The 23,586-nt window shown below is 46.8% G+C and overlaps 1 protein-coding gene across 1 annotated transcript in view; it reads left to right on the forward strand.

Annotated features, from left to right (window-relative positions):
* Positions 1-18,547, forward strand: part of LOC148506590 (uncharacterized) — an 88,973-nt gene extending 70,426 nt beyond the window's left edge. The window contains exons 24-32 of the mRNA XM_088446663.1: positions 1,950-2,324; positions 3,440-3,600; positions 3,959-4,169; positions 13,411-13,489; positions 13,602-13,743; positions 14,655-14,962; positions 15,448-15,595; positions 15,805-15,902; positions 16,852-18,547. Of these exons, the coding sequence (XP_088302789.1) occupies positions 1,950-2,324; positions 3,440-3,600; positions 3,959-4,169; positions 13,411-13,489; positions 13,602-13,743; positions 14,655-14,962; positions 15,448-15,595; positions 15,805-15,902; positions 16,852-17,709 (2,380 nt within the window). The 3' untranslated portion in view covers positions 17,710-18,547. The remainder of the gene's footprint in view (positions 1-1,949; positions 2,325-3,439; positions 3,601-3,958; positions 4,170-13,410; positions 13,490-13,601; positions 13,744-14,654; positions 14,963-15,447; positions 15,596-15,804; positions 15,903-16,851) is intronic.
* The last annotated feature ends 5,039 nt before the right edge of the window (positions 18,548-23,586 follow it).

The following is a 23,586-nucleotide window of genomic DNA, read 5'->3' on the forward strand; positions in this document are numbered from 1 at the left end:
CACATGTACACAAACACTGATACTGTATGCGTTAACATGTCCTATAAACAGGGCCGGTTCTCCCGTTACGCATGGTACGCAGCTGCGTAAGGCGCCACATAGTGAAGGGCGCCTCAGCTGCGTACCATGCGGGCCGCGGGCAGACTGTGTCTCTGTGACACAGCTGCACCGCGTGTGTAGCGCTGACCGGACGGAGTTCATTCAGCGCTACACGGCACAAACACACAGCCGCCGGAGCCGGCAGCTGTGTGTTTGTTTTAGCAGCTGATGAGTCAGACAGACTCTCATCGGCTGCTGCTCCCACTGCCAGAGCCGGACATCTTCCGGCTCCCGCAGTGGGTAATGGGAGTGACGTCATGATGTGACGTCACTCCCATAATGCAAAGCGGCGGACGGAGGAGCTGATATCGGCGGCGGGACCAGGAGCGGGTTTCAGGTGTTTTTTTTTTATTTTTATTACGTGTCTACTGGGTGGTGGGGGGGAGTGGATTACTACTGGGGGCACTACAAGGGGGGATTACTACTGGGGGCACCACAAGGGGGGCTACTACTGGGAGCACTACAGGGGGGGCTACTACTGGGGGCACTACAAGGGGGGATACTACTGGGGGCACTACAAGAGGGGGGACTACTACTAGGGGCACTACAAGGGGGAGGACACCACTACTGGGGGCACTATATAAAGGGCACTGCATAGGGGGTACCACTACTTGGGGCACTGCATGGGGGGGAGTATTAGTACTACTGGGGTACAAGGGGCACTGCACAGGGGGGACCACCACCGGGGGCACTGTAAAAGGGGCACTGCATAGGGGGGGCGCCAAAAAATTTACTCGCTTACCTAAAAATTTGGGCTAGGGCCGGCCCTGCCTATAAATACACAGAAATGTTTTTTGTTGTAAATTATCAATTTAGCATATATTAGTAAACTGGAAACATGTGACTGTACAAAATGACAAACTAATCCAGTAGCATCACAAGGGGGTTGCATGTCGCACCCGGGTGTCACGCGCTGAGGGGTGACACCAAGGTGCAGATTCCCCCTCAGTGACAGGAGCCGGGTGCTGCACTGTAGCATTAAGTGCAGCACATGGCTCCTGACACTGTGAGGGAGCTGGCACACAGGACAGTCCGCACCTCCGGCACCCCCCTGCCCCCCATTAATAAGCACGGTGATGGGACCACGGGGGTTTGGCCGCGAAACTGAGCCCCTCCCCGAGTGGCCACACCCCTGTTCAGGAGGCCACACCCCTTTTTGGCAGCACACGGCTCCGCCACGCGCACAGAATCCCGCCCCGCACCGGGTGACACAGCGGGGAGGGACGCCACTGAACGAATCCATTAGGACTTATTCAATCTTGGCCAGTATAATGGGGCTGCATCTGAGCTGGTAGCAAATAAAACAAAGCCAGTAAATTTCAGTTTGGACACGTCCTTTTCCAATCTAAATCTCTCTGCACCATGCTTACCTACTCTCCCTGAAGGTGCGGGAGAATATCGATTTTTCAAGTAGTACCCTGGAGCCCCGGAAGAGTGGGTAGATCTCCCAAATCCTGCCCAATTCCTGGTGTGCTGGATGGAGAGTTAATGCCAGGGATTGTGGATCAATAGGGAGGGAGCGGGACTAATATGACATGCTTTGCATCACTTTAGCCCTGTCCCCTCCCCCTGGACCCACGATTCACAGCATTTTGCCACAACTGAGCCTAATGACGTGATGAGCCCAGCCCCGCCCCCAGAGTGGTCATCTGCATAACCTCTTTGGGCTTGAAAGTTTGTGAGTGTGAGGTGCAAAGATACTTGTTGTTTTATTTCTTTGTCTCCCAGCTCAGAATCAGCCCCAATAAGTGATGTGACATTTGTTGAATAGTGCCCATGTAAATCCTGTGATCCTATTCCGCTGTTGGAGCTAAACTTCCTCTCGCTTGGTCTTCTCTATCTCTCCATAGTCCTCTCTATGATCAGTACTGCCTGGACCACTTCGCCAACTCTCACTGTGAGAAGGGATGTGATACTGCAGGGTGCGGCTGGGACGGAGGAGACTGCTTTAGAAACGAGAGCCCCGGGGGGACGCTGATCCTGCTGCTGAGTTACCGTTCTCCAGTGCTCCAACGCGGATATATCATTTCACTTCTACGCTTTTTGTCCGTTCAGCTCCACACCGGGATACGGCTGGCAAGAGACAACGATGGAGACTTGTTGTTCCGATACTGCGAGGGGGACAATCCTCAGGACCTGTCTCCGGATAAGCTGGAGAGGTGGAAGTATGAAACAGCCAATAACAGCAAGAAGTGGGAGGAAAGCGGTGGGAAAGAGACCGTAGGGTAAGACGAATATCTAAGAATCGTTCATCAACTTGACTCGGGGTGAAGATATTTTAGTAGAGTAGAGTAGGTGCAATGGTCACTGGTGATCACTCACAGAAATAGAAATGGCCAATAATATTGCTGGTATGTACCTAGACAATTCTCCCGGTAACAGCTGTGTGATTGGATCCCTCTCAGTGGGCGTCGCGAATAGAAGCCCATAGGCTTCTATTGGATAACGCCATCCCACCGGGTACAAACTCTGTAACGAATCGCATTCCTGAGTTTGGTACATATGAGATATGCGGAAAAAATACAAACAAACTTTTGCTGAGGTTTTACCCCATTTTTTAACCTTTGTACATTCCGTCCATAAAAACACACACAGTATACTCTAATGTAATACTATCTGAAGTTAATAATACAAATGAAAATAAGGAAATTACTTCTCTTAGGTAGTGTGTAGCTCGGCTTCAGTATATAGTTCAGGCAAACATAAAGATGTAGGGCTAGATTTATCAACGGGTGATATTCCTTTATCACTCGTTACTAATCTTAAATGGTGATCCAACCAATCAGCTCCTAACTGTCATATGTTTGAAAAACTACAGTTAGGAGCTGATTGGTCGGAGCACCATTTAAGATTAGTAATGAGTGATAACTAGAATCTCATTCGTTAATAAATCTGGGCCATAATCTCATAAGAGCGATACTGTATGATATAAAGAGCTTAAACCACTGTACTTGTCATCCTTTAGTATGAAACCAAAGACATGGTAGTGACACGATATAAAATAAGTTATTTATTAAACCTAAAACATATAAAATACCTGTTGAGATATTTTATATGTTTTACCTTTATTTGATACCTTATTATTCTATATCTTGTCACCATCACTTGTTGGGGATAATAAAAAGAAGTTTATTTCACATTCATTAATGGGGATTAATCATGTTTTAGTAATTACTCCAAATTTGTGTGTTCAGGAGAATGGGCCCATTATGGACAAATAAACCGGAAGTTACGCCCTGTCTCTATCTAGTGGAGGGATAGCAATGGCTACAAAGTGTTCAGGATTTGTGTGACCCATTGATCTGTTACATACGATGTGACTGATTTCTGTCTCTCTCAGCTGTGTCCTGTACCTGGAGATCTTTGGTGCCCACTGCCCCCTCTCCTCCTGCATTCACACCTCCGACGTGGCCGCGCGATTCTTGGTGGCTCTGAATGATAAGGGAAAGGTCGATCTGCCGTATAAATTTCTGGCAGTGAGTCATAAGGACGCAGAACCAGGTACGTTCACATTCATTCAAAAACCGTCGCAAAGGGCAACAAAAGACAAAAACTATCTTTTTGGGGCACTCTTGAAAAAGATCGTTTTTGTCTTTTGTTGCCCTTTGCGACGGTTTTTGAATGTGTATTACACAAACTCTTTGGGTGCACCACCAACAGAGGGTCATCGAATAAATAAATATTGTATGATTGACCGTAACGTTGGTTTAGAGGTTTTTATCCTCTTTTCTACATATCTTTATCATATTATCATTTATCAGTGTGGAATCTTCATATTTATCAGACGTTCAATTTCATCCTTCATCTTCTCCACCATCTCTGCCAAATATTTCACACAATGTTTTTCTTCCCACCCCAGGCTCCGAAACGCAAGAGAAACAGTTCCAGTGGCCGGTGTGGGTGGCTGTTGGGGGAGCCGTGCTGATCATCTTTGGGGTCTTCTTTGGGGTGCAGCTGAGCAGAAAACGTCAGCACGGGACCCTGTGGTTACCGTCCGGCTTCAGCCGTCACAGAGCACAGGAGGGAAGCAGAAGGAGGGAACCGGTGGGAGAAGATTCGGTCCGTCTTAAGTAAGTCGGGAAACCTGCCAGGATTTCTTCAAACAAAATGTCCTGGAGATGGATAACAAGGGGAATTTATGGAATATTATATAAAACACAGGTCCTGACCCAGAGGTTAGGGCAGATGCGGCTGAGTATTGTTGCGGCCCTGGTGTACATACGTACATATGACTGTGCAAAGGCTGAGAGGACCACTTTGAGCGTCTGTAGGTGCTGTAACAATTAATGGTGAGTCTTAGGACGCCACCATCGCTGGCACCATAGAAACTCTCCATCTATGTATGGCCTCCTATAAGAACTATTTAATATGTATTTAGAGAGATAGTGGCTCTGACAGTGTAGGGGATGTACACACCCACGTGGCACTGGCCACACCCACACGGCATTGGTCACACCCATGTGGCACTAGCCACACCCACGTGGCAATAGCCACACCCACACGGCAGGCACTGATCACAGCTGTTCTCCTTCTCAGTATAGGCCCTTGAACATTTTCAGCCCCAAGCCCTGATGGCCCTTAATCCCACCCTGCCTGCGACACTGCCATAACATGCCAGTAAAACGGACCATCTCAGCACATCTTTTTGGCCACCTCCCAGTCGCTGCCTAGGAACACACGTTTTTCAAGACATTTCAGGGACCATGGTTTTCAATTGCAGCAGCGCCTTTGTACGTGTAGTAACGCCTGCGCCATAGAGTTTTTTGGGAGGATTATTGCGCATGCGTAATAGTGAAAATCGCTCTTCTACTTCAGGGTCCATAGGGGTCCACAGGGTATAGCTGGATCCTGGATCCTCGGGCACCACGGAGTTAAAGCTTTCAGCTGCTCCCAGGATGCACTTGGGTCCAACCTCCCCTATACCCCGCCCCCGAGCCACAGGCACCTCAGTTTAAGATGGTGCCCGGCCGGAGTCGGGTCACCCTGCGGGGGGGGGCTGCAGGAGCAGCCCCCTAAAGCTTTTTGTTTTAACTTAGTTTAATTTTTTTTACTATAGTTTTTTTCTCCAGAGCGGCAGCGATGGGCTGTCTGTACAGACGCCCACGCTGCCGCTCCTTCTCCCTGCTGGCGCCGCGACGCCAGCACTGAACTGGGGATCGCGGCGGGGGAAGCCAGAGTCTGTACTAGCCGGACTCTGGCTTCCCCCGGGACTGCTGCCGGAAGACGCGGGGGAGATTAAGGTAAGCCGCGCACCGCTGATTAGCGGCGGTGCACGGGTTCCTTGTAAATGCAGTCCCATGCCCCCGGTCTAGGGGACAGACCGGGGGCGCTAGCGGTGGCGGCGGGCCCCCCTCCAGCGGAGGCATACCCCGCCAGACCACTAGACCACCAGGGTAAATTATGCAGCAAGCGGGATGCCGGCAACCCGGGGGTTAAATATGCTAGCCAGGGGAGGAAGCCTTCCCTGTCTAGCGGCTCCTCCCCTCAGCTCAGCGCGCCTTTCAGCACGGAGTCTGGCGTCGCTGAGCTGCAGTTACACGGCCACTCCTCCTCTGAGGTCTCCAGCGGCCATTTTCTTACTGGCAGCGCAGATCTTCGGGGAGCACACGGACCGGTCCCCCTGTGTACCTCTCCCCCGACAAGGACAGTGTACACAGCACTATAGCCCTCCCAGACACTGAATCTGGGAGGTTGATTGTAGTGGAAAGGTGCAGTGAGTATATCTTCCTGCATGGTATGTGACTTTTGCTAGTGCTGCCTGTCTGTGTCTTTTTTCTACTTACTGTCAGCCTATACCTATCCCTTTCCTTCTCCTACAAGCCCTACAGGTGTGCGGGGGAAGGGTGTTTCTACAGACCTCGCCTATATAAATCACGTATTTGTGAGGTCCGTCACATACAGTTGTGTGCTACACAGTACCATATTGTGGGCTATTGTTCAGCACACTGGTGAGTGCGCACGTTTTCTTCCTAAGTCATGTCTGAGGAGGAGATTGAGCACTCCGGGGCTCCGGTATTGTTCTCCTGCAGGCTCTGTTCTGCAGGAGTGGATAGGGAGGATTTGTCACAGGACGGCCTGTGCGGACGGTGCCAGGCGCTCCCTGGTATGTCTAAACCTCCCATGTCGCAGGAGCCACCATGGGCGATGTTTTCCCAGGTGCTGGTGTCCATCGCGGACCGTCTGTCGGTCCCGACTGCCGCCCCTACTAGGACGTTGCCCCTGCCTGCCATCCCCCATTCCCCGGGTGTCCCATAATTATTGCAGACTCCCCAGGGGTCTCAGCCTGTTGGTCCCTATGCGGGGTTACCAATGTATATTCAGTCCACCCCTGTGGCACAGCAGGCTGTGGTGCCGTTTCAGGCTCCTGTGGCAGCTCCTCCACCCTGGGTGGATGCGCTTTCCCACACTGTCCAAGATTCGGCGGCAGCATCTTCGGCTTTTCATTCGATGTTGCGCAGTGACGTGCCCTTCAGGGTGTCTAAACGCTCAGTCATGGCGCAGGCTGCGCATCTTTCGGATTCTGAGGGGTCCTCGGATGATGGTGAGGTGCAGGATGACTCAGCCTCAGATGCCTCAGTCCAGGAGGTAGACACTAAGTCTTCCATCAATGTGCGGGCTCTGGTTAAGGCGGTGCGGGCCATTCTTCTGATTGAGGATGAGGCACCCGCTCCCAAGTCGAGGTATCCTAGTTTTAAAAAAGCTAAGGTTACTTCTGCAGCGTTCCCCTTGTCTGATCAGTTGACTGATCACATGGCGGTGGCCTGGCAGACACCCAGTAAGCGTTTCCTGCCACAAAAACGCTTGGCGTCCAATTATCCATTCCCGGAAGCGCATTGTAAGAAATCGGAAACTCCGCCTGCAGTCGACTCCCATGTAACACGCCTCATCAGGAGTGCTACTTTGCCATTGCCGTCTATATCCTCGCTGAAGGATCCTACGGATAGGAAGGTGGAGACTTGTCTAAAGTCTATTTATTCTCTCTCAGGGACTGTAGCCCGGCCGTCCATGGCCATCTCCTGGGTGGCCAAGGCCATTGAGGGGTGGGCCAACGCCTTGGAGGACACGTTTACGGATGAAGCTCCGGACGTCCAGAGGGCGTTGTTAGGACAGATGAGAGATGCCGCCTCCTACATTGGAGAAGCATCGTTGGATGCTAGCCTGTTGACCTCTAGGGTTTCGGCGGCAGCAGTGTCTGCTCGTAGATCCTTGTGGTTGCGGTCTTGGAGAGCAGACGCGGATTCAAAGAAAGGCTTGGAGGCCTTACCTTTTAATGGAGAATTACTATTTGGTCCGGACCTGGACAAAATAGTAGATACCCTGGCAAAATCCAAGTCAGCCTTCCTCCCTTCAGCTACTACACCTGCTAAGGTCCGGAGCTCGGCCTTTCGTTCCTTTCGGGTTCAGGGCAAGGCAAAGGGTCAGTCCTTCCCGAGGCAGTCCGTACCCAACACCGCCTCAAAGCCAAAGAAGCAAGCCTGGAGTGCTCGGCGCCCTTCCAAGCAAGAAGATAAGCCTTCTGCGTGATGGGACGGGCCTCCCTCTGGGGGACCCCAGAGTGGGAGGCCGACTTCTTCAATTCGCCCAGTGCTGGCACAATACCACCACGGATGCCTGGGTGCGAGAAGTGGTCTCCCAGGGGTACGCCCTGTCTTTTCGGCACAGGCCGCCTGGCCAGTTTTTTTGCACAAGTCCTTCTCAGCACAAAACCAAGGCCTTGCAGGTTCAGGAAGCCATAGAGGCCTTGCTGACGGCGGGGGTCATTATACCCGTACCACAGTCTCAACGTGGGATGGGGTATTACTCTACGCTGTTTCTGGTGCAGAAACCCAATGGCTCTCATCGCCCCATCCTCAATTTGAAGTCCCTGAACAGGTTTCTCAGGGTTCCCAAATTCAGGATGGAAACTTTGCGTTCCATCATTATGGCGATGGAACCAGGGGACTATATGGTCTCCCTGGATATCCAGGACGCCTACCTCCATGTGCCTATAGCAACATCGCACCAACGGTTTCTGCGGTTTGCTATTCTCCACAACCACTACCAATTCAGGGCTCTACCCTTTGGTCTCTCCACGGCACCAAGGGTATTTACCAAGGTGATGGCGGTCATGGCGGCTCATCTTCGGAGCCAGGGAATACGGTTGCTACCGTATCTAGACGACCTCCTCTTGCTGGCAAGCTCCCCGGAGGTACTGATCCAGCATCTCCACCTGACGGTCGCTTGTCTACAGGCGCACGGCTGGTTGATCAACTGGAAGTAGTCCTCCCTCATCCCATCACAGCAGGGATGGTTCATTTGGGGGCCCTGCTGGACTCTCGTCAGCAACGGATTTTTCTGACTCCAGAGAAGGTCTCCTCCTTACAGCTGCGGATTCACAGTTGTCTGAGCAGTGGCAGAGTGTCGGTGCACTCAGCGATGAGAGTTTTGGGGTCCATGGTGTCGGCATTCGACATGGTGGAGTTTGCCCAGTTCCATTCCAGGCCCCTGCAGGGGCTGATTCTTTCGGAATGGAACGGATTGCCACACAGGATCCGCTCTCAGATGCTGGTGTTGTCCTCGGAGGTGCGTCTGTCCCTAGCCTGGTGGCTGCAGACGGCTCATCTCCTAGAGGGGCGCCCCTTTTGGATCCCGGAATGGGTTCTGCTCACAACAGATGCCAGTCTTCGGGGTTGGGGGGCGGTGACAGGCTCCTTGTCACTTCAGGGTCGTTGGTCGGCGGAGGAAGCGCTTCTTCCCATCAACATCCTGGAACTGCGGGCAGTATACAGAGCCCTGCAGTTGTCCGGCACCGCTCTTCACGGAAGGGCCGTTCAGGTGCAGTCAGACAACGCCACCACGGTGGCATACATCAATCACCAGGGAGGGACTCGCAGTCGATCTGCGATGTCGGAGGTGTCCCGCGTCCTGGCTTGGGCGGAGTGCTATCTTCCAGCTCTCTCTGCAGTTTTCATCCCAGGAGTCCTCAATTGGGAGGCAGACTTCCTCAGCCATTACGACGTGCATCCCGGGGAATGGTCGCTTCATCCAGAGGTATTCCAACTACTCGTGGACAAGTGGGGGCTGCCAGAGCTGGACCTGATGGCGTCCCGTCACAATCACAAGCTGCCTGTGTACGGGTCAAGGACAAGGGACGCAGGCGCAAGTCTGATAGACGCGCTGTCGGTGAAATGGCTGTTTCAACTGGCTTACTTGTTCCCTCCGATATCTCTGCTGCCTCGGACAGGACGGAGGCACACTGATCCTGGTGGCCCCAGCGTGGCCCAGAAGGCCGTGGTACTCCGATCTGCGGAGCCTGTCCATCGACGCTCCGTACCTCCTACCTCAACGGCGGGACCTGTTGTCTCAGGGGCCCTGTCTTCACCCGGATCTGGGTCGACTATATTTGACGGCGTGGCTCTTGAGACAGCCGTCCTGAGGTCTCGGGGCTTTTCTAGCTCCGTTATTACCACCATGCTGAGGGCGCGCAAGCCTGCTTCCGCGAGGATCTATCACAGAGTGTGGCACACTTTCTTTCAGTGGTGCGAGGCCAGAAACTATGATCCCCAGGTGTTCCGGGTTTCGCGTATTCTGGCTTTCCTTCAGTCGGGTTTGGACTTAGGATTACGTCTTTCTTCGTTGAAGGTGCACGTGTGTCTGCTCTGTCGGTGTGGTTCCAGCGCAGGATCGCTGCTATGCCGGACGTACACACCTTTTTCCAGGGAGTTTTGAGAATCCAGCCTCCCTTTGTGCACCTGTGGCCCCGTGGGATTTGGCGGTGGTTCTTCGGGCCTTACAGGGTCCGCCTTTTGAGCCCTTGGAGTCAGTGGAGCTCAAGTGGCTAACTTTTAAAACTGTTTTCCTCTTGGCAATTGCTTCTGCCAGGAGGGTTTCAGATTTGGGGGCGCTTTCTTGTCGTCTGCCTTTTCTGATTTTTCATCAGGACAGACCGGTGCTTCGCACTCGTCCTGAGTTCCTGCCTAAGGTGGTTTCCAGGTTCCACATTAATCAGGAAATTGTTGTACCAGCCTTTCAGTCGCCTGATCTTTCGGCTGGGGAGGCTTCCTTAGACGTTGTCCGTGCACTCCAGGTTGATGTGGACCGGGCTAGTTCTGTGAGGAAGTCGGATTCTTTGTTTATCCTCTTTGGTTTTCACAAGAGGTATTGCCAACAAACAGACTCTAGCCTGTTGGCTTCGTTCTGTTATTATTGAGGCTTATATGCAGAAGGGTTTACCTGTTCCAGCCTCTGTTAAGGCTCATTCCACTCGGTCTGTGGGCCCTTCTTGGGCTGATAGCCGTGGCGCCTCTGCTGTTCAGCTGTGTAAGGCGGCCACCTGGTCTTCCATTCAGACCTTTTTGAGGTTCTATGCGTTTGACATCTTTGCCTCTCAGGATGCATCCTTTGGGCGCTGGGTTCTCCTATCAGCACAGGAGCATCCCCGCCCTTAGTTGGACTGCTTTGGGACATCCCCAAGGTCACCCTGTGGACCCCTATGGACCCTGAAGTAGAAAACAAGAGATATGGTAAGAACTTACCTTTGTTATCTCTGTTTCTACGAAGTCCATAGGGTCCACAGGGCACCCGCCCTGACGCACCTGGCTTCATATGGGCTCTGTGACTGGTCACCGGTTTTCCGTCTCCCATTTCTGTGAGTATGGTTCTTGTGTGTTCCAGTCTTCCTTCTCTCTGTTTCGTCTCCTCCTCCGGCCTGGGCTGCTTACCAACTGAGGTGCCTGTGGCTCGGGGGCGGGGTATAGGGGAGGTTGGACCCAAGTGCATCCTGGGAGCAGCTGAAAGCTTTAACTCCGTGGTGCCCGAGGATCCAGGATCCAGCTATACCCCAAGGTCACCCTGTGGACCCTATGGACTTCGTAGAAACAGAGAAAACAAAGGTAAGTTCTTACCATATCTCTTGTTATTCCGTATACATCGGCATAGTGTGTGACTCTGAATCAGGCCCGCAATGTCAGTAGACAGCATTTGCTGTTCAAATCCATTATCCTACCCTCCTTGTTTTGTGACCTTAAATCTGAACATGCAGAAGGTTTTAGTCCTTATGCCATTTCGTAAAACCACTGGAGACCAAGATCTTGTTGGCATTTAACAACAGTTACAGTCTTAGGGATCTATTTACTAAGAAGCGGCATGTAAAAGGTTTTCCCTTTTAAATGCCGGGAATCGGCAACTATTACAACCCGCTAAGTATCACTTGAGAAACTGTACTGGAGGGACATTAGGAGGCGCTACACCTTAAGATGTCACTGTGTCGATTTTCTTTGCTTTGATAGTGCACTCTCTTCTAGAATCTTCTTGCTAATCCTCCATGCTAAGAAGATTACCTGTACTGGTCTCACTAAAGTTTATCCCACAATCTTTCCATGAGTGTCGACACTGCAGCAAGAAGCATATTCTGCATCAGGACTACCGTTATACTGCCAAAACTGGCTGCTGGGTTTCTGTCAATCTCCAGATTTCAGCAATCAGCTTGGCCACATGGGAAACCAAAATCCAAATCCAGCATGACTAACTAGCTCAGGAGTTCACTGTTGGGGGATGGATATAGATTTTATATATATATATATATATATATATATATATATATATATATAAGTCCACAAAGTGAAGGCACTACTCCTTGTTTCAATATTCTTATCACAAAACGTTTTTTATTCACCACCCAGTAAACATAACACCATCACTGAAGCATATTATCCATCCATTGAAGAAATGCATGTAAAGCAGTTCATGTAACAGTCAAGATACTTATGATATCAATGTCTGTCGACTTCGGTCCACTTCAGGGCCGTTCTAGACTCAAAAAGGCATATCAACAATCCAGCGTGGTATACAGGTAAGGCGCATCAAACCCCCATTTTAGCAGGACTTTTGAAACCTTACCCTTAATCTAATCTTCATCTCACCTGTGTGTCCCGGCTGGCGTGCGTTCCAGCCGTCTGCGCATGCGCATGTTTGGCTCAGTCTCCACTGACTGCTCCGTGTACTCGCGAGACAACAAGCTTCCAGCCCTCCTTGATGACGCACACTTTCATGTGACCATCAAAACATACGGAGAGCTGGCAGGCGTCACTGCGCTATCATGGCAACTCAATTTGTTAACCCATGCACTACCGCACTTATTCATATTATTAAGTAAGGGAAATCTGTTAATCAATCCCTAAGTTCTATTATCGCTAATCCTTACTAATGGGGGGTTGTATGCCTCACCTATAGTCCAAACTCTAGACATTATAATTATATCACTCTACAATGTAAAATATCTCACCTTATACATTACATTAATGCTATCAATGAACATATATTAAAAAACATATATTAAATATTAAAAAGATATATTCGTGCAAACCTATCACCAATCTCTTTATATTACCTTAATTATACAAATAATGTATGCTTGAATCATATAGACCCATCTTCACTTTAGGAACCATAATTAATTACTACATACACCAATCTATTATATTCACATATCACCGCATTGAATGTGAACTAACAAGAAGCTCTCCGTATGTTTTGATGGTCACATGAAAGTGTGCGTCATCAAGGAGGGCTGGAAGTTTGTTGTCTCGCGAGTACACGGAGCAGTCAGTGGAGACTGAGCCAAACATGCGCATGCACAGACGGCTGGAACGCACGCCAGCCGGGACACACAGGTGAGATGAAGATTAGATTAAGGGTAGGGTTTAAAAAGTCCTGCTAAAATGGGGGTTTGATGCGCCTTACCTGTATACCACACTGGATTGTTGATATGCCTTTTTGAGTCTAGAACGGCCCTGAAGTGGACCGAAGTCGACAGACATTGATATCATAAGTATCTTGACTGTTACATGAACTGCTTTACATGCATTTCTTCAATGGATGGATAATATGCTTCAGTGATGGTGTTGTGTTTACTGGGTGGTGAATAAAAAACGTTTTGTGGTAAGACTATTGAAACAAGGAGTAGTGCCTTCACTTTGTGGACTTGTTTGTAGAGGTATCAATTGCGGATACTTCCATGAAAGAGCACACCCAGGATGAATATATAAGGATAGTGCATAAGCTCACAATTGTATATATATATACACATTAGGTCACATGACTGTGCATTATTTCCCAATGGCCGTACACCCAACGCCTGATCTGCTTCCTACTTTTATCTGAACCTCATCACTAAGCCACAGCTGTATTACTCCACAAGTGTAAACATTAACATCTCTCACAGAGACACTGCTCACACTGCTCATATATATATAGTAATATTTATTTTAGACTTTAATGATCTTTCCCTAATGACTATTTTTAGTATATGGCTTATTTCTACCTCTCTTTTAGACCCTTGAAACATGATTCTGGTTATGATGATTCAGGCCCCGAGGAAGGAATTGTGCAGGCAAAATCTAGAAGGATGAAAGTAAGATAGTAATCTGCTCATCTCCCCATCTTTATCATTCCCTTGCCTCCTATCTTGCTCAGTCCTTTGCCTCCCTAGTCCGCACCTCACCGCATTCTCTTCATCATTCCAGCTCAATACTGACCCTTCCATCCTGGATCATCGGCAGTGGAGCCAACAGCACATTGATGCTGGGGTTCGTTTCCCACAATGCATCGCTCTGACACCGCCCCAGGAGGAACCGGACGGCAAAGACATTGACGTGAGAGGTCCAGGTGTGTGAGTTTAGTGCCTGCGTTTTTTGAGTTGCCGGTATGGTAAAATACATTCACCTGTAAGTTTAACGTATAGATGAAGTTCTCATCAACTCGGAAACATGCACCAGGCCTATGGGAGGGGCAAACAATGTATTTTAAAGGGGTGTGGTTTAGTTGCATTTACATGCCACTGCTGTAATTATAAATAGGTGCCCCAGTCCTACCTGTCCAAGCGTACTTGGGCGCAAGCATGTAATACGCTGTGAGTTGTGTGTATGAACAGCGCAACTCACATATTTTATGTGGCATAAACAGACTTGTGGATACTTGCCTACTTTTTTTATTTTACCTCCCCTCTGGGAGGAGAAGGCAAGTGGCAAGTGCGGGGGATGGGTGACTACATGATTTGCATCTTCAAGGCCCCGCCCCGCCCCCCCACCGTGCAATGCCACAAGTTGCAGCAACGTATAGAGGTGCAAAGGAATGAAGCTATTTGTGGCGAACCGCGTCATCACAACCCACCCCACCCCGCCCATTTCACTTGGGAAGCGGGCAAGATGAGGGAGGGTGACCTGCTCTCCTGGGAGGTCTCCGGCAAATTTGGATGTCCAAGGATTTATGTCTCTAAATCAAGCTCAATATGATTTATACTACTATAAGTCACTTATTTATAATACTGTCCCCTTCACCTCTACTTATTGCAGCCCTCTCACAGATCTCGCGAATATCACCAATGAGATTTTTGCTGCCTGTGTCTTAGGTGCCGCTAAGTGGGGTTTTTACGTGAAGAGACAATTGTAGCAAAATTAATCACAATGATATGTTTTTGTCTAAGTCATGTAACATAGCTTTCCACAATAGGTAATAATGATTTACTTTTCTGGTGATCTAATGAAAAGTTGGTAACTGGGGTCTTCCTTACATCGTAGATGGAGTGACTCCACTGATGTCGGCCATCTGTGCGGGCGGAGGTCTGGAGCCTACAGGAGGCGGTGGGGACCCACCAGCAGTGGAAAGCTCAGCAAGTGTCATCTCAGACCTAATTGTCCAGGGCGCCAGTCTCAATGCCCAGATCGACTCCACAGGAGAGACCGCTCTTCACCTAGCGGCCCGGTTCTCTAGACCAGATGCCATCAAATGCATGTTGGATGCGGGAGCCGATACCAATGTCCAGGACAGGCTGGGGAGAACCCCGTTACATACCGCTATCGCCGCTGATGCTCTGGGGGTTTTCCAGGTGACTTGCTCATATTAGAGAAATAGGATAGGAGAGATGAGTTATTGGATGGGAGGGATTTCCGTGATGCTTTAAATTGACAGGTAAAGGTATGTTCTGGAAGGTGATCAGGTTATCACTGTGTTGCGTCCACCCGGGTAGGCTTTGCGGGGAGTCAGTGAGATCACCACTATGTCAAGTAGTCTCCCTGACATCCAGGGAGAGTCGGCAAATATAACCTGAATATCTGAAGTGAAAGAGATGCATCAAGGTCAGGGAGGATGGTTTATTATTATTATTTATTTATATAAATCTGTAAAATAAATATAATTGCTAAACCACAGAAATACAAAGATGTTGATCCTCTGAAGCATATAACATTGAGAGGGAATTAGGTACCGGAGGATAACTTGGCAGCTTTTCCATGAGGATAGCAAAAGACAAAGGTCTAGAATTATATAATGCAAAACTATACAACTGTCCCTTGTCCTTTCTTCTTGCACAAGACCCTCTTACGATGCCGTCAGACAGACATAGACGCCCGTATGCACGATGGATCTACACCCTTAATCTTGGCCTCCCGTCTCCCTGTACAGAATATGGTGGAAGAGCTTGTGTCATGTGGAGCTGACATCGGAGCGACAGATAACAGGGGTCTGTTCTGCTGTATTTCTACCCTTATAGCCTCTAATAATTTAGGCTTCTCATTACTAGAGTGACTTCTCTTATTGCATGGGGGTAGTTTCTTCTGCTCCATGCAGCTTCTCTCATGTGTCTCACCACTTTCTGATAGCGGTAGCCATGTACTATCACGGCCCTCTGTTCCTCTCCTCCAATCGCTGCTGTTCCTGCTCATTCTGTAGGTAAATCTGCACTGCATTGGGCTGCGGCTGTAAATAATGTGCCAGCGATGAGGATCCTTATGTGTAACGGGGCGAACAAGGACCTTCAGGATAAGAGGGTAAGAACGATATTCCAGTACAGCCAAGCTTAGACTGGTGTTTGTCCACTCTTGTTCTTTCATGGCTTCAACGTTCCTTTCCTTCTCATTTCTATCTTGGTTCTTCTCATTTCTATCCTGGTTCCATGTTTATTTTGTAGCAAGGGTTATGGTCCGGTCAAAATCATAAATCCTAACATGAGTAGGACATGAGTAGGACCTGCCCGAGCACAAAATGTCACATGTCAATGTACATTGTTAGAGACGCATTTGATAAAGTACCAACCAGTCAGCTCCTAACTGTCATTTTACAGACTGTGGGGTCTATTTACTAAGCCTTGGATGGAGATAAAGTTGACGGAGATAAAGTACCAACCAACCAGCTCCTAACTGTCATTTTTCTAACAGCCTGTGACATGGAACTAGTTGGCTGATACTTAGGTGTCTATGTACTAAGCTATGGAGAGAGATAACGTGGACAGAGATAAAGTACCAATCAGTCAGCTCCTAACTGTCACTTTACAGGCTGTGGGGGAGATGTACTAATCTCTGGAAAGTGATAAATTGGAGAGTGATAAACTACCAGCCAACCAGCTCCTATCTGTCATGTTACAAGCTTGTTTGAAAAATGACAGGAACTGATTGATTGGTACTTCCGTCCACTTTATCTCCACCCAAAGCTTAGTACAGAGACCCCAGTATCTCTGTTAACTTTATCTCAATCCAAGGCTTAGTAAATAGATCCCTGTGATTGAAAAATGACAGTTAGTAGCTGATTGGTTGGTGCTTTAAAGCTCTCCACCCTCTCTCTCCAAGCTTTGATAAATTCTCCGCTTAGCAAGAAAGCCATTGATACTGTAAGCTAAAAATGAAACTATCATGTACAGTCTCAAAAACTGAAAAAAATATCAATAGCACAACTCAGAACAACTTTTAACGTTGCTTCTATTTCTCACAAACTATAAAACAGGATCAGACCGCTCTCTTCCTCGCTGCCCGGGAAGGGAGTTATGAAGCTGTTCGCCTACTCCTAGAGCACCAAGCAGATCGTGACCTCTGTGACCATATAGGCCACCAGCCTCGACATGCAGCCAGAGAACGTGGCCATAGAGACATCCAACGTCTTCTGGAAGAGAGTAGCCAATTAATCAACCGGAGCAGTACAACTGCTACTGGCCCTCCCCCTGGAGGTCCACAGCTAAAAAAGACCCCACGACCTCGAACCAAGGAACCTGTGAAGCCTCCGCCTTTGCCCCACATAGACCTGAGCAGCTCCTGTTATCACAATGCTCCTCCTGTTTCAGCACCACCCTATCTTCCAGGAACCCAACCAGAGACCAACTGTTGCCAGTCACATCTTGCTATGGTCAACTATGGAGGAAACTGTCCTCCCTATCCGCGAAGCGGCTCATTCACTTCAGGTGTGGCAGGATGCCAGTGGGGTCATAGAGGGTGGAGGGTTCATTTTTGCCCCACAGGATGTACTGTGCCTGATGCTTCATATGCGGGGGGAGGACAGCAATTGTCTCCTCATGCCCATTGGCTTCCAGAATCTCATCATCCCAAGTCTCCAAACTGCCAAAACCCAGTATCCAGCTACTGCTCAACTCCAGCCTTGGAGCCTCTACCTACCAAAGATGTATCCTGCACTCCGACTGACCAGTTGGGGCACAATATCTATCTGACCCCTCCGTCATCACAGTATGGTTACCCCTCTCCTGCTAGCCCTGAAGACACACAATTAACCCAAAACACATGCATGCACCACCATCCATTTCTTACACCCTCCCCCGAGTCCCGAAACCCTTGGGGTATTGCTTCACCATGATATAATTTCAATTGCATGAGTAAATGTTTCTACCAAGAGAAGAAGGAGAATGTCCATGGGCACCATGTTTTAGCACACGATGACTAACAAGAAACATATCTGTTCTGTAAAAAGAATCCTGTGTCATTTCTAACACTGGATTGTATCTAGAACTCGAGAGTGGGCAATTTTTCCCTTGGGAATGAGGATCAGGAAAGTCTGTCATTTGGCGATCGATGACACACTCACAGGTTAATGTATGAAGAGGTTTGAGGACAATCCTAAACATCACACATCACCAGGCTATTCTACTAAATCCCGAAAGTACGAAAGTAATAGTTCTGTAGTTTTCCCAAATACACTTAGCATTTTTTCCTAACAGGCACAAGAACTAAATGACTTTTCCCTAAACAAAACAATGTTGTTTAAAAAAGTAGACTTAGAAGATCTTATAAATTTGATCATCAATATATTGTGGCATCAATTTTTAATTTTGCTGACATGCGTAACACCAGGGGTAGGCAACCTGTGTCACGCTAGCTGCTATGGAACTACACATCCCAGCATGCCCTGACACAGTTTTAGCACATCCTAACAGCAAAACTGTGGCAGGGCATGCTGGGATGAGTAGTTCCACAGCAACTGGAGTGCCATAGGTTGCCCACCCCTGTATTACACCATGTTTGTGATTACGGCTGTAAATATCGACTGAGAGGAATGTTAGTCACTGGGACTGCCCTTGTAATAATTGTACAAACAGTATGTGAAGCACTTAGAACTAATTACTTGTCTCTGATTCGGGGAGAGATCTCCATTTATGTAAATCACTTTGTCTTTGTGATGTAAATTTTATATTACAGAATAAATATATGAAATTATTTATGGGATAATGTACTACCTATTATAAATCCAGTGGATGTTAGATGTCACCAAAGAAGTCATCATATAGTTAGGGGTGACAAAATCTGAAGTGACTTCTATCATCCATGGAAAATACCTGATGGAAAAGTGCAGCTGCTATTATTATCGTGCAACTCATGGTGTATCTCTATAGGCCTCTTGCAGTTGCAGAACTGTGGTCCTGCTCCTTGTCTTCTATCTTCAGGTCTAACATCCAGAAGGGGAAGATCTAAAGTCCAGAAGACGAAGGTCTAATGTCCAGAAGAGGAAGGTCTAACGTCTAGAAGAGGGAGGTCTAACATCCAGAAGAGGAAGGTCTAATGTCCAGAAGAGGAAGGTCTAACATCCAGAAGAGGAAGGCCTAACGTCTAGAAGAGGAAGAGCAAACAACACTGATAAGCCACACTGGGAGATGACTGTTTATGGAGAAACTAGGCCTCAGAACTTTCCTGGAGTAAAACCATTTTATCATAAAGAGTGCTTGACCAGATGATTGTCGTTTGTGCTAGCCACTTCTAGACCTGAAAATAGGAAGAGTGAAGATGGACCTCAGCTCATCTGAACTCCATCTACAGAGTCCAGCAGAATTACAATAGTAGCCACCGGTTCAGGAAAGCAGACATCTGCTGCTGTACGTCATAACTCCATCAAAGGAGTTAGCCCAGACAAGGCTTGGGCCTTATATAGCCATGATTGAAAGCAGCCATGATAGCACTAGGCAGAATTTGTTTCCTTTTTCATCCAGGCAGCATTAAGAAGGACAACACACTGCTAGCAGGAGTCAGCTTACCACTGCCATGGCAAACACAAGATGTCAGGGTTCATGCCAGATTGTCCCTACCAATGTCCCTATTTTTCATTATTGACCAGCTGTATATTATGGTAATTTCTCATATGTTACATATAAGATGAAATTCTCACAATTTTTTTTTTTTTGGTCCCTTGCCTTTATGAGTTATTTTTTTTTCACCATATTTATTAAAGAATGAGAATTTAGAGACAATAAATAGATTAGAATCATGGTCAGTGTGTAAGATCTCATTGGGAATTGTAGTGGGCTAAGGGCGACCTAGACTATATATGATTACATATGCCTTCCCAACAGCAAATTGTTCTTAGAAATACAATGGAAATGTGAGAGTTGATGCATTTTCTGGAACTAACTCTAAAGCGGGGTACATACTAAACTATGTGTACCCAGCGAAGCGACCCACGACCCCCTGTCTACGGGCCGACATATCGGGCGGTCCATACACACTGGGGGATCCGGTGCATGGGATCATCAGCCACATTGCCTAATATTACTGTATGTACAAAAGATCAGGATGCGGATGACAACCCCACGGGAGTGCACAATGCCATGATATAGTGCATACACGCTGGACGATTTTAACGATTTGTTGTTCCAATGCGTTGGAATCGGCCAAATCATTAACAAAATCGTCTAGTGTGTACCCAACTATAGTGACATCTTCATGATTGGGGAGTACTGTAATGTGGAGCCACTGGAAATAAACTTATGAGAAATATACAATAGATTACTGATAGATGAATTACAAAGAAGAATATTATGATTTCAGCATGTAACCATGTGTGCGCCAGGCCTGGCACCAGCCCTGATATCTGGCGGCGATAAGGGGAGTGGTGTGCCAACAACGGATTGTGACCTCTTGGGTAATGGTCACGGCATAGAAGTATTGGCATGTAGTTTGGTGGGATTGTGGGTCTGGCTTACTCTGTCTTGATGCAAAAATTATTGAACAGGGAATGGGAAAATGGGAAAAGAATCTTATGACTAGGTGCACACAAACAATGTATTACATATAAAATATAACTTTTAATAGATCATATAAAATGTTTGATAGTAATATGCACATGTGAAGCTAGCGAAATAAAAACAAGACATAGAGAAGAATGTGAAGAAAGGTAAATACAAGTGTTTAAAATGTAATTCCGCTGACATGTAAATGACTTGGCATCCAAAATATGTCTGTGCTTTTCACCTTAATATGATAATAGAAAATGGTGCTGTTCTTAATATCTAGTATGCAGTAGTTCAGACCACAAGTAAATTGTGCAGAGATTCCTCCTGTAATTATAACCCAGTAATATTGCAATATTCATTCAGGCGATCAACAATATTTTTATATGTTGATTGTATCCAAAAGCCGATATTTATAGCAACATGCTGTGATATCAGTTGTAAATATATAACCACAGTTGCAATTAAATGAGTGTGTATATAACTCAGTGATGATTGTATGACACGGCTCCTAAAGTCACTGTCGTCAGGGACCTGACATCCAGCAGAGTCAGTGTATCACTGGAACGAAGTATCGTAATGTTCGCCGCCGACGCGCGTTTCGCTATACGAATAGCCTGTGATAAAGCTATTCGTATAGCGAAACGCACATCGGCGGCAGTTCCGCTGACAGAGCGCACCAGTGCATATCTATTACTGTGCTATTTGTTATTATGTGACTCCGTACAAGGAGCTCTTAAACTAGTGTTATGCAGTTCATGTGTTTGTAGATCCACGGGAGACACAGTATACATGTGTATGTTGGACGCGAACACTGCTTTTCCAATATAGGTTAATAGGAAACTATCTCCCTGAGACCCTGTTACTGTGTATCTACATTACGATACTTCGTTCCAGTGATACACTGACTCTGCTGGATGTCAGGTCCCTGACGGCAGTGACTTTAGGAGCCGTGTCATACAATCATCACTGAGTTATATACACACTCATTTAATTGCAACTGTGGTTATATATTTACAACTGACATCACAGCATGTTGCTATAAATATCGGCTTTTGGATACAATCAACATATAAAAATATTGTTGATAGCCTGAATGAATATTGCAATATTACTGGGTTATAATTACAGGAGGAATCTCTGCACAATTTATTTGTGGTCTAGAACTAGTGCATACTAGATATTAAGAACAGCACCATTTTCTATTATCATATTAAGGTGAAAAGCACAGACATATTTTGGATGCCAAGTCATTTACATGTCAGCGGAATTACATTTTAAACACTTGTATTTACTTTTCTTCACATTCTTCTCTATGTCTTGTTTTTATTTCGCTAGCTTCACATGTGCATATTACTATCAAACATTTTATATGATCTATTAAAAGTTATATTTTATATGTAATACATTGTTTGTGTGCACCTAGTCATAAGATTCTTTTCCCATTTTCCCATTCCCTGTTCAATAAATTTGCATCTATGCTTAATCTTTGGTAGCACCCCTCTCTATTGGACTCCATTAACAATATTATTCACTGTTATACTTTTGATGTGTCTGATGGGAGGAAAAACAATGGATTAGAATATTTAGACTCCAGTGCAGTAGAATTTTCTATGGTTTCTATACTCTGTCTTGATTCTACAAACGTTGGGAGTTAAGTAATACGACCGACACGTCTACACTTGGAAACAGGATCATCTTATATCTGTTACATAGTGTATCTCATGCCATGGGAAATATTATTTACATATGGAGATCTCAATGTTATACATGTACATGCGAGAGAAACTCAGGATCACCAGTCTCTTTGGTTTGATATAAAGTCAGGAATACCTCAGTAGATCTACAGATATATCTGTAAGGTGTGTACTCACCTTTAGTCTTCAAGTGTAAGCTAGGGTGTATACAGTGGTGTCCCACCCTTAATCTGCACCTCAAAACAATTCTCACAAAGAATTATTCCTCCAAATGTGTGCAAACAATTGCCAGTGTTGTTTTTGTGTAAAACCCAAAGCCATTAGTGCACAAAATTTTCATAGTGTGTTATGCTTACAGTGTAAGCAACAGTGTGTGCAGTGGTGTCTCCCCCATCATCTGCACCCCAAAACAATTCTTACATAGAGAACACGACAACGTCTCCTGCTTCAGTTTCTCCTGCAAATGCTGCTGCTGGGGAGAAAAATTACCTTTCCTAAGAGTCCCACTGGTGAGGAGGATGGGTCAACTCAGCACGCCAGCGTGAAACATCATTCTGACATCTGGTCAGGCTTAAAAGAATTGCCCAAAATTACTGACACCTCAATGACTCAATCTGATACAGAAAGCATCAATAGAATGGTGGAGGATTATTTTAATGACAATGTTCAAATTAGAATGCCACACAGTACCTTAGAGACTGAGAGGAAAAAAAAGGGAATTTGGAGCCCCTTGTATGCACTAGCTTTACTTTACTTAAGATGCCCACCATCCAGTGTGTACTCAGAAATACTGTTTAGCACAGCAGGGAATCTAGTGAGCAATCGGCATAGGAGGCTACTTCTTAAAAATGTAGAAAAACTGATGTTCATAAAAATGAACTACAAATTCTATGAGTGGAAAAACTGATGTTCATAAAAATGAACTACAAATTCCATGAGGAAGACCTTTGCTGTCAATTACAACAAAGTGTAGAGACTTCTGTAACAGTGCACTACAGTGGGGATGAGCTAATATTGTGTGGTGATGATGATGATAAAAACCCTGAAGGCCACCTTAAGCCCATTGGCAGCTTGTTTTGTGGGGCCGAAATAAACCAAGCACTTCAACCACAAAAGTGGCAGTCCCTGTCGCTGAAGTGCTTGGTTTGTTAAACTGTGCATGTCCTTTTTAATATACAACATAAACCCATTCAATTCCAGACAAATCCAGACAATTCCATCATGCACTACTTTTCATTATGGACTTTGCCAAGATTGTTTGTGTTTGACAGGCAGTTTGCTGTACTTTACTATGCATTTATGTTCTTTTGTATCATGCAATGCCATCCATTGCTGGCTTCTCATCCAGTCATATAGGCATGTTTCCTGCAACTTCTCAGCAGATACAGTATAGTATCATGAAATCATATAATTAACAATTCATTATTTAATTTGACTAGGGTTTCCATTTCTCTGATTTGCTTTTTCATAGTTAAATTGTTAACACTAATCAATTAATCAATCAATCTAATTAGTCAATCAACCTCATTGGAATTCTGG

The sequence above is a fragment of the Taudactylus pleione genome, unplaced genomic scaffold (assembly GCF_031769625.1).
Source record: "Taudactylus pleione unplaced genomic scaffold, aTauple2 ptg000400l, whole genome shotgun sequence".
In the NCBI taxonomy this organism is placed as follows: Eukaryota; Metazoa; Chordata; class Amphibia; order Anura; family Myobatrachidae; genus Taudactylus; species Taudactylus pleione.